The 12,111-nt window shown below is 39.7% G+C and overlaps 1 protein-coding gene across 4 annotated transcripts in view; it reads left to right on the top strand.

Moving 5' to 3' along the window:
- LOC128877122 (14-3-3 protein zeta) overlaps positions 1-6,694 on the top strand; it is a 43,769-nt gene extending 37,075 nt beyond the window's left edge. For 2 of the 4 annotated variants that reach the window (XM_054124152.1, XM_054124151.1), the window contains exons 2-5: positions 414-721; positions 3,496-3,619; positions 4,598-4,761; positions 5,917-6,694. In XM_054124152.1, coding sequence (XP_053980127.1) covers positions 422-721; positions 3,496-3,619; positions 4,598-4,761; positions 5,917-6,072 — 744 coding nt within the window. In that variant the 5' untranslated portion in view covers positions 414-421 and the 3' untranslated portion in view covers positions 6,073-6,694. Of the gene's footprint in view, positions 1-413; positions 722-3,495; positions 3,620-4,597; positions 4,762-5,105; positions 5,270-5,916 lie in introns of those variants that run through there. The other 2 variants (XM_054124149.1, XM_054124148.1) reach the window with 2 other exon arrangements.
- The last annotated feature ends 5,417 nt before the right edge of the window (positions 6,695-12,111 follow it).

The following is a 12,111-nucleotide window of genomic DNA, read 5'->3' as shown; positions in this document are numbered from 1 at the left end:
ATCTCATTCTTATCTTGACATAAAAAGAGAGTCACCTCTCGAGTGCAAAGGGTTAACATAAACTTTCAAATACTTCTTTTTGTTAACAGGATACAGTACTGAAAGGGATTATAGTAATAGTAATCTCTCTATCTCATTGTTATCTTGACATAAAAAGGATTAGTGTCTCTTATCAGTGTCTCTTACCAGATACATTTAATTACTTAACCTTATACTAGCTGGAAATTAAAAAATTCTAACCCTACTACTCTGTTCAGTTATTTTTCTTGTCTTTAGAATCATTCTCCGAAACGGTATTCTCCGTCATTCACTAGTGAAAGGGTTACACGGACAAGATCTCTCTGAAATTTCCCGAAACCCAAACGCGTTTTCGATAACCGTCTAACGCTCCTTCGTGATTTTGGTTTTTCCAGCCGACACAATGTCCGTGGACAAGGAGGAATTGGTACAGCGCGCGAAGCTCGCCGAGCAGGCGGAAAGGTACGACGACATGGCAGCCGCCATGAAGGCGGTCACCGAGACGGGAGTAGAGTTGTCGAACGAGGAGAGGAATCTGCTGTCGGTAGCGTACAAGAATGTCGTTGGCGCGAGACGTAGCTCGTGGCGAGTAATCTCCTCCATCGAGCAGAAGACGGAGGGTTCCGAGCGCAAACAGCAGATGGCCAAGGAATACCGGGAAAAGGTGGAGAAGGAGCTGCGCGAGATCTGTTACGACGTGTTGGTAAGAAACTCATTCCGTTCCCTCGATCGATTCATCGTCCGAGTTTTCCATCTCAGGTGCCCTTAGAAACAAGAGAGACACAGTGGGTCAACAAAGTATTGGCAAACCCAGTTTTCTTTGAATATCTGTAAACTATCAAGTAATCTATCAATATTAATCTACGTTTATTAATGTCTTTTGATACACATAAATAGTATGTTTACCGAGAGTTCTCAGTTATTCGTTATAAGGAAGTAAAGTAAAGAAAACGAAAAATCCATAGTCAATGAAGTATTGGCACACGTACAGTGTTATCAAGGAAAGTACAATAATAAACAATATGAACAATATTGATCTTACTTAATATTTGGTGTGCATGCCTTTGGTCTTAATTACGGCCAGTAATCGATTAGGTAGATATCGAGTCGACAAGTTTTTGTGTAAGTTCCGATAGAATGTTAGACCACTCTTCTAAAAGCGTCGCTTTTAAGTCATTTTTGTCATTAATTTTATTTCTGCGAATTTTTCAATCCAAAATATGCCAAAGATTTTCAATCGGATTAAGGAAGTGGACTCCCGTGCCTTGTATGGGCTCTCGTACGCACTCACACAGCTCCACATCACTGTATACGTACACGGAACGGCAAGGGCTTGCGTATTGTCCTATTTTTGTCTCGATAATGCAAGTTTGAGACCTCTCAATAGCCGTTTCCGCTAAATAAATGTTCAAACTTGTGCGCAAGCTCCTACAGGTAGTCTACTTTTGCTTTTTTGTGTCATAATTAATAATATTCAGCAGCGTTTGTTCAGACAACGCGGCAGCACTGTCGCACCACCATATCGCTTCTTTTGATCGCGAAATACTGCTGAATATTATTAATTATGACACAAAAAAGCAAAAGTAGACTACCTATAGGAGCTTGCGCGCAAGTTTGAACATTTATCTAGCGGAAACGATTATTGAGAGGTCTCGAATCTGTATTGTCGAGACAAAAATTGGACAATACGCAAGCCCTTGCAGTTCCGTGTACGAGCGCATACAAGGCACGGGAGTCCACTCCCTTAACTCTCCCTTAAATCCTATAGACAATGAAATTGCCCCAAAAAACTTCACCTTTACCATGAAAATATTTCTCTCAGTTTCATACAGTTCGAAATTGCAGATGAATGGTAGAGTCGAGAATCGCGGGACGAGATGCGATGAAAAACGAGATGTTCCAACCTTTGAGACCCGTTCGCAGAGCAATACCTGGCTCTCGACGCTGGTATCGTTTTACTACGTTGCTCACGATCTTCTTTGTAGGGTTCGCGTATCCCAAGAGCTGGAAGACTGAGATCATCCACCGGTTTGAATTTCACGCGGATCAATTACGGCTCGACTAGCTCGTCTTACGAGATCTCTCCGCGTCGTCCAGCCTCCGTGACAAAACGTTTCGGACGTCTAATTTGGCGCTCGCTGTGATCACGAGCAATCAGAATGATTTACTTGTTCGTTACCGTATCTCCCTAGTAAATTGAATCTCACCTATATGCATTCTTTTTATCGACGGAAACACGCCGAAAAATCCAGAATGAATGTTTACATTTACATATTGCCGAGAAAGTTCGTGCCAATTTCTAAGAAAAATTCAAAGACACGTTTGAATTTTAATATATATTAGGTTGTCCCGAAAGTTTCTTCCGTGACTTGCACTCAGTTATTTTATATACAATCATGACAATCTAATTTCATAGATATTCATGTTGTAATAGTAACGGAGCAAAATGAATCGCGCACGATTCAGTAATGTAACATAAAACATAAAACATAAAATATTAATATTGCGCATGTATTACTTATTAATAAAGCGAAAGAAACTTTTCGGACAACCTAATATTTATTGAATTACATAGGTGCCATTTTGTTCCACAACCTTTCCACCTTTTAAGGGATGTATACATGTTATTTGTTTTCAACCACTTCGATATATTCAGACTTGTAGCACCTACCAAAAATCGACATTGACTTTCCGGACAAACCAATATTTAACCCTTTGCACTCGAGGCCTTTTTCCTTGCATCTGCCAGCGGAGATGCTTTCTTGGCATTTTATTGCCACGAATGCGTTCGAGTTCCAAAGAAACTAAACCTAAAGAAACATTACCGCTGGTAGATTTGCTGCGTGAATCCTAGCGAGAGTCACCTCTCGAGTGCAAAGGGTTAAAAAAGAAGAAACTTCGTAATTTCGTAATTCTCACTCTTTCTTCTTACTTGCACCTCTTTAAGTTTCGGACACCTGTTGCCATACACTCGGTGTTACATATAATAACATTGTAACAGCTTCAGGGACACGTATAACACTCTTCAGAGTTTTCTTGATCTTTCAAGAGTGGTCTGCACGAGTGCAATGCTCGAGATGAAACATTACTGTTCGCTCGTAGCGTATATGCGGCACGTGTGTGCCAGACAGTGTTACAAATATACGGAAATAGACGGGAAACGGAAGAGGAAACGACACGCCTGTTCGTGTATCCAGTTGTGTGCTTTTACCCATCAGAAATCGCCTCACGAATGCTAAACGTGTCGGGCGTTATTTCTGTACATAGAATTATCAGGATTCGCGGTACGCAAGTCCTCAGTTCGTTATCGTTTCAATCTCTGCTTCGTTTTCCAATTTGAATCCCAAAGTAGCTAGAAAGTAGAACGAATCGTTACGTAAATGTACAGGGATCGCCTGCCGAAGTTTTAAATAAATTCTAGATGTAAACTATAAATGAACGTTACGATTAATTACAATGCTGTTGTTGCTGTTGTAGGGACTCCTTGATAAGTACCTGATCCCCAAGGCTAGCAACGCCGAGAGCAAAGTATTCTACCTCAAGATGAAGGGCGACTACTATAGGTATCTCGCAGAAGTCGCCACAGGAGAAACAAGAAACGGTTCGTACCTTCCAGTTTAATCAAGTGCTAACTCTTACCTCCCCTTCTGATTAATCGTCCTTTCTTTTCTCTCTTTCTTTTTTTTTTTTAATAATTCATTAAACATCCCTTTACCATTTCCGGTTTTCCAAAGCGAAACGATGTACACCCAAAGATCCTAGGTACATCTGCAATCAATTGTGTTCTTTGGAAGGGACACATTGTTACCTGTAGTCTCAAAGTATTTCCACGAAGGTCTTCTTTATTGGAACGGAAAGGTGCGCACAATATACGGGCATACCTGTGCACCATCTTGTGAAAGGAGAAGCACAGCTGCAACGGCAGATGTTCGCGGCTTAAAGTGCCTGGCACATTGTTAGATTTTAGATGGATTCGAAAACGCCGCGACGCGCTCGTTACGCTACGGATACCTGTAGAGTTTTAGTTTGAATTCGAAACAATTAGTATAAAATACTGGCCATTCGATGCCTAATCGATCCCTTCGAGCTCCAGAAACTAAAGATTTCTACAAAACTGAAATATATTTTAGTTCACGCGAACGTTCCAGTTAAGTTATTCGTACAGGAACCAATTCAAAATAAATTTTGTATATGTATTTTACTAATAAATGTTATTGGAAGAAATAATTAACCAACGTTCCTACGCTAACCTCTTATGTACTTCTTTTCTTATGAATTTTATTTTAAATCGGTTGCTGTACGAATACTTCTTACACCGACTGTATTATGTCTCCTTTCGAACAAATTCGAACTACAATATATTTTAGTTCTATAAAAATCCCTGACCTCTAGCGTGTACAGAACCTGATCGATTTCACGTGGAACGATTCGTACACGTTATATTATAAGAGATATCGTGATATCGATATTATAAGAGATATCGTTCGAGATTATAGTTGAAAAATGTGCCAAGTATACAAACAATTTTACACGTAACGTGTATATAAATATTTATATATATATATATATATATATCCAGCTGTGGTAGACGACAGCCAGAAGGCATACCAGGATGCGTTCGAAATCAGCAAGTCAAAGATGCAGCCTACCCATCCCATCAGGCTAGGTCTCGCCCTCAACTTCTCCGTTTTCTATTACGAGATCCTCAACTCACCAGACAAGGCCTGCCAGCTGGCCAAACAGGTACAATTCGCGAAAGCGAGTCACTATGGCGGTTGCGGGAGGATGCGCAAGGATGGTGTAGTGGTGCAGTGGAAGCAAAAGACATGATTTCTTTTAGCCATAACGGTGGAGGGATAACAGTTTCTTCAACAATTTTCGTGGACACTTTAGGATCTCGTTCGATGCGCCGGAGATGATATCCCTATGAATTCCAACGTATTCCTACGGATTCCTACGTATAATTTGCTAGGACATTCCTTTTTCCTATCCATTCCTCCTAATGTTCGTGTAATAACAGAGTTGTCCGTCCTCTTTGTTGAATTTGTGAAAATTGTAACCTGGATTCCACCTGGTTTGCATTACAGCAGTAGTCGACGATTCACAGAAGGCGTACCAAGAGGCGTTTGACATTGCAAAGTCAAAGATGCAACCCACGCATCCCATCAGGCTCGGTCTCGCTCTGAACTTCTCCGTTTTTTACTATGAAATTATTAATTCTCCGGCTAGGGCTTGCCACCTGGCCAAACAGGTTAGGGCTTTCAAAACGACAACATTTGGTTTTTCCTTTTTCTTTTTTAATTTTATTTTCGTGTAGTGTTTCCACGTTAAACCAATAAACGACGTTTTTGAGTGTCTTACTAACTCCATCCAAGACGGAGACCGATGTCATAGTGTGATTGTAATAACGTCTCCACTGTATCAATAACTATTCTTTGCATCGCTCGCAGTCTGAATTAACATGTACCCCAGAGGCAAAGTATGTTGAATTCTAAACTATGGAAATATTTTTTTTTCTAACACCAATGGAAAAACAATATATAATTATTCATATCGGAGTTTTGCTAGGATGCAAACATGTGCTAGCATGCATGTTTTCCTAACATGCTTTGCCACTGGTTATCTTGCACGTAATAGATTCTAAGTACCGTGACAATTGCTGAGCAAAGATACTTCTAATTATATTACTTGAAAATTTGATGTATCGATTCAGCTTGATCTTCGATAAAATACTAGTATGTTCTTTCAGAAAGCATGAAGACGCGTGTGTCTGTTTAACTACTTTCATATTGCGGATCGATTTTTTCTAACAAGGAACATTTGCTATTAAAACTTCGATGAGCTAAGTTAATGGCGATATGTAACGTTTCGTTGTTCTAACTTTATGTAATGTTCTAGGCGTTTGACGACGCGATCGCAGAGTTGGACACACTTAACGAAGACAGCTACAAAGATTCCACGCTCATCATGCAACTTTTGCGCGACAACCTCACTCTTTGGACCAGTGACACGCAGGGTGAGCAGGACGAGCAACAGGAGGTCGGCGACAACTAACCTTCCTAAACTTAAGTCCTTTCTAACCTAATAAGAACATCCTATTCTCTATCGTCCCCCCGTCCCTTGAAGTGCTCACCCATCCATCCACCCGAGATCGATTTATCCATTCACCTGTCCTTTCGTCCCTCGCGTACCTCGTTTCCTTCTTCCTTCCTTCCTTTCACTCCCCCGTGACCCCTCTCTCAGCCAACACACAAATACACGTATACAGAGACACGTACACCCCCCCCCCCCCCCCACACACACACACCACCTCCTTTCTATCTCTACCTACCTGGGCTACCTTACATTTCTGTCCATCTTCCTACGGCACCCTTTCTACCTCCCACAAGTCGCAAGGCCACCGTCTCTCACACCTTCAGAGTCCTCTTTTCCTTAATCTCCTCCTCGAGAACTGCCCTCTTTCTCCCAAATCCGACCGCACATTGCTGCCGATGCAACCGCTACAGCTGTTAATCGCCTGTTTCGAACGCTGGAACGCGGAAATCCCGCGTCGTCGACCGTTATCCTCTCTCCGAGGACCGAACGATTCCGCGTGTATATTTTCTCGATGAAACTAACGCAACGATGCGGGACCGAAAGCGTAAAAGTAAATAAGAAAGAAAAAAAAAAAAAGAAACGTCAACGAAAGAAACTAAGAAAAGGGAAATTCTGGGAAGTTTGGCTTCTAATCGCGCGTTGGACGCGCGTGCGACGGTCCTCGACGATAGGAAACGATCGAATTCGCGCGACGTTTCGCCCCCAGTCTTTGGCACGAAATTTACTCCGAGAAGAGCGTATTATCCAATTCGTGTTTGTACGGAAGAATAGGAAGAAGCAAATTGTGGATGAACAGAGGAAAGGACAGGAAGAGTATTGTTTCGCAAACTCTGTCTCGTCGTACGACGTTGTTGAATACCACACCGTTAGTGTCGAATAGGTAAGGGTTCATAAATTAAAGCGACTATATTAAATAAACAAAACGGGATGATACGCAAAAAATAAAATATTACGTCGCATGGTATATGTAAACGCGAGAATAAAAAAAAAAAAAATGGAAAGCTAGTCTTTGCGGGGTGCATAGAGACGGAAAATTTTGATATCGTTGGGACGAGACACGGGATGCGAAGAGCAACCATTTACAACAACAACAAAAAAAAAATGAAAAAACGAAAAAAACACTGTCACTCCCCCCCCAGATCTGCTCACTTATTTACCATCTAAAATATCGCTAAAAATGAAAAACATGAAAAAACCGAAACCGAGGTATGAGAAGAAACAAAGACAAAGGGAAAAAAAGCACGCATGAATCTAACTACATTATATCCAGTTGTCATTAAATTAAATTTCACATTGTCTAGCAAGTACGATATTATTATACGAAGGGAAGAACGCAGGAGGAGAAAGGAGAGTAAAAATACATTAAGTTATTAAGTTCCAAAAGAACATCGGTGGTGACTTACTTTTACATTCGATACTTTTCTTTCTTTATTTTTGTTTTTTTTTTTTTGTTCCACATATTTGCACGTATTACCGTTATCTAAGATGCTACCACTCGCGTGTGCGCGAGCACGAACACACACATAAAAACATTACACACAATTTTACGTCCTAGGCGTGACATGTTCGCTTCCCTTTTCCTTCATTACCATTCATTCAGCCTCTTGCACGCTGATTCGAAAAGTATTGTCGATTTTCGTACGTGCAATCGTTGCCAGATCGCGTTCCGTTTATCATTTTCATGCGTTAATTTGCAGTGCATCGAGGTGAGTGAAACGCCGTATATCTCCAAAACTATGTTTTCTAAATCCTACACACGCTACGACCGTCCGTTTAGCAAGTTGCATGAATATCGAAGAGGAAAGGGGACACCATTTTTCCTTTTCTTTCTAATTTTTTTTTAGTTTTTTTTTCTTCTAATTTTTCGAGCGACCGATCTTTGAGAAATTCTTTATAACCCTGCCTCTCCCGACTCTCGACTTACTCTCTCACCCTCTTGATCACCCACCGCTTCTCTCTCCCCCTCCCTCCCCCTCCCAGTATATGTTATATATACATATATATATACAGATATATTATATACAATAATATATATATATATATACATCAGATATTTACCTATCGCAACGGAAGAAAGCAAAAGACGAACCGAGAACATACTGTGTAAACGCGTATTAAAGAAAGAAATTATATCGTCCCGATGTTCTCTTTAAACATATATGTATATATATGTATGTGTATATAAATATTCAGTTTATAAACACGATCGATCTCGTGGAAATTGTCGATAGTTCGAATATCATTCGTTGTTTCCCGCAATTCCATCAATTGTATAATCGTTTCTCCGGACTATCTATTCGCGTAGAATAACGTTTTTTCGATTCGAATCGCGACAAAGAAACAAAAAAGAAAAAAAGACCGATACACACAAGTTTTCTCACGAGTTTTCTTTTAATTCGAAGAAAACATCTCGAGCCGAGATACTTCATTGAATCGTCACCGCAAAAATATCGAAAAAAAGCTTCTTTACTGGTTTCACGAGGCGTCGGATATTTAACCGGCTGAACAAACGACACGTGTAAAATGGAGGTCCGATCGCCTCGAGCGAAACCTCGAGATAAACGAGGGACATTATTATTACCGTTGCCATTCCGCAAATGAGAAATAAAGAAAAGTAATAATAATGGAATCCGACGATAAATAAATAAACAAAAAAAAAATATATATATCGACGCGTCCGAACGCAACGGATACACTCGGTCCAGGGGCGGATTGATATGTATATATGTACGAACTAATTGCTTCTAATTATTTGAGGGCCGCGTTAAAAAGAAAAAGTCATTTTTACGTTTTTACAAATAGAAATTCTATGGGCGAGAAATTTCAATCTTCTCCGATCAAATGAAAGAAAAAAGAAAAACAAACGAATGAAAGAATTCCATTTGTTTCTATATGTTAAACCAGTCAACGTTTTTTTTTACGATATACAAAATAAATAAATGAATACGTTTTCGCTTTGGTTTTGTTTATTACACTTTATTCTTTTCTCGCTAGTATCGGCTCAGGTCCTTGCAACATCCACCGTGTCCGCCTCTGGTTCGGTCCATTCCATCCCCCGTTATTAATCGACGCTAGAGCAACAAAAAACGAAACAAAACTGTGTCGCAATTCTTCGTCTCGCATGGCACACGCATAATTAACTTGTAAGTACGTGTAATATACGCGCGCCGACTCTCCACCCTCTAACAGAACAAAACACACTTTAAGAAAAATGAGTAAAATGAAAAAAAAAAACAACGTAAATGTGTACTACATGGAAAACAAGTAACGATTATCGATATCACAACGTGTGTGTGGGTAAACGTATTTTCCTGACGTGTTGTATCTTTCGATGTGACCGTGTTTTCTGTCGTACAAAACAAAACGAAAGAAGTAACGAACGATAAGCGAATGAACGTAACCGGGGAATAATAAAGAATAAGTCGTTTCTTTCAAATGGCAGCCGTTAGATCGTTTTCGAACGGTTTCCACGTGATTGGTTACATTGGGACTCGATAGAGGTAGTAGCGGAATTATTATCGAAGTCGATGGAGCTATTTCATTCGCAAGAAGCTGAAAAAAGAGCCGCGCGCTTTCTACGTTATTTATCGTCAATATATGTTACCGATGCAAGAGAGACTAAACAAGTGAGAATGAAACGATGAAGGGGTGCAGAAAGATCTTCGAGAGAGCATCCTTGATACCAGTTTATAGAGATGGATCAGCTGAGCGGGACCGGATAGCAGTTATTGTCGTAAAATCTATGCAAGCGTGATCGCTCGAGGTAACGAGCCATTAGTTTGCTGGCTGTCGAGCTGTGTACAGATGGAGGAGCCAAAGCGATCGAAGATACGTACGCTTAAATCTTGATGTACGTCGCGCATGTGCTAATCAGTTCCCTTAGATCGTCGATCTGTACATTGCTTCATAGGGTACCGATTTCGTTCTCGCGCAGCAGGTCCAAAAACGCTATATATTTGTACTATTCAACCATTCTTTCGCTGGAACCTTGTTCATGGTTCAGACTCCCCCCACACTTTGTCCTTTTCAGATTCCTAAATTGTTGACGTTCGTTCACCAACTACCCCCAAAACGCGTATGTCCTTTTATGGAACGTCAGTTCGGTTCACTTGACGCTCGGACAGTGGCGTAACTAGGAATTCTGGGGCCTACGTGATAAACATTTAGAGAAAGAAGTTAACCCTAAATCTCGCGTTAAAATAGAGACAAATAACGCGTTTCTCAAAACCAATAAAACTTGTAAATGAATATTTGTTGGATTACAATGTTCGTAAAAAATATTTCCGACGAAACGATTATCGGACCCTTTCCCATATTTACAGTTAGGTACCCCCCGAAGTCCTCTACACATCTTTAGTTACGCCACTGCGCTCGGACCTTATCGTCTTGCGTTTCTTTCTATTTTTCAAAGATGTGTAAATCTTACGTCCTTTTGTTTATTTATTTATTTCAATTTCTTAAACATATATATATACATATAGAATCATCATGGCACGTTTTACGCAATACATAAGAAAACGAGCGAATATTCTTTGCAGGTTGTAAAAAGATCTTTCCTATTACGATTCGCTTGTTTTGGGTCTCTTCCTGCGCCATCTTCCTTTGCCACCTTCCCCCTCCCGTTCGTCTGTTTATTCAATCGTATCGAGAGTTTACAATGAATATATCGATTGTCAAAATGTTTATTCGTCTTGGGTTATAGTTACGTACGACGAAACGTCTTTCATTCCGATTATTGTGCCCCTCGTTTCACCAGAAATCTCGTTCCACTCGTCGAAGAAAGCTAGCCTCCGAAAAAAAACAGCCACTTCCAAAAAAAGAACCTATTTCATCCGCTGAGAACATCCCTGATTTCCTCTTCCCGACTTACGTTGTTCTATTTGTATTTATCATCAACCATCGTAATTGTAAATTATAATTATTATAAACGTTTACACGAAATAATAAATTCTGATAAAATGTCTGAGAGAACGCTATAACCTCGGTTGCCTTGCCTCAGCATTGTCATCTGGGTAGGAATTGCGATGAATCAATCCTATCGTTGATTGAATCGTTACTTTATTCGAATCATTTAAGGATCTAATTCTTCGAAAATTAATTCGCGAGAATTTATTTTAAAGAACGAAAAAGTAGTAGAGGAAAATTTAAAAAGAAAATTGAACTAATTAAATTTACGATGGAAGGATCGAGTTTCTATTTGAATATCATTTCTAATTTAACCACGTTTCGATACCGATATTGCTAAGGTATAGTAGCTACGTTCACGGTGATACTTCTTAAAAGACGCATGCGTACTTAGAACTTGAAAAACGCCCGAGTTTCACCTCTATAAGAATGTATGAGAATTTCCTTGATACGATCACGTGTCGTCCGCATGTAACATGGATTTTCTAACAGTTGGTCACAGAAGCATTCAGCCACCCTAAGTATTAAGCAAGTCTCAAGCAAAATTACAAGTCGAGAAGGTAAAGTTTAGTTTGGTACCTATTCTAAACAAATTCTTAAGATACTTTACAATAAAGTGTAACGATTTGTAAACGAACACGAGGTTGTGACTCACGTGAGTATCGAGTTGCCTATTGCTAGGGGGCAACTAAATTAAAAATATCAAGAGGAATATAGTAGGTAAACACGGTTTAATTCCAACTTAGTTTATTCTTATCGAGTATTTATTATTACCAAATATATCTACAGGCCTCTTGTTTAAATCATACGACGTAAAATAAAAACATAAACAGCCCTTTATTCGATACCAGACAAATATAAATTGCTAAATGAATTATAGAAATAAATATTTCACAACGAATAGATAAATCTTTGTTTGATCAACCGAATAGAGTTGAGTTCTCTTCGCCATACGAATTTCATGGGAGGTATCGCGATTGCGTGTGAAAATGATGAAATCGTGCGTCATACGAGTTCACGTAAAACCAAGTAACGCGAACTACTCAGAACTACTTAATAAGCGTAAGAATTTTATTTTAATTGCTCGTTGAG

This window comes from Hylaeus volcanicus, chromosome 5 (assembly GCF_026283585.1).
Source record: "Hylaeus volcanicus isolate JK05 chromosome 5, UHH_iyHylVolc1.0_haploid, whole genome shotgun sequence".
Lineage (NCBI taxonomy): Eukaryota > Metazoa > Arthropoda > Insecta > Hymenoptera > Colletidae > Hylaeus > Hylaeus volcanicus.
This window is presented reverse-complemented; position numbering and strand designations above follow the sequence as displayed.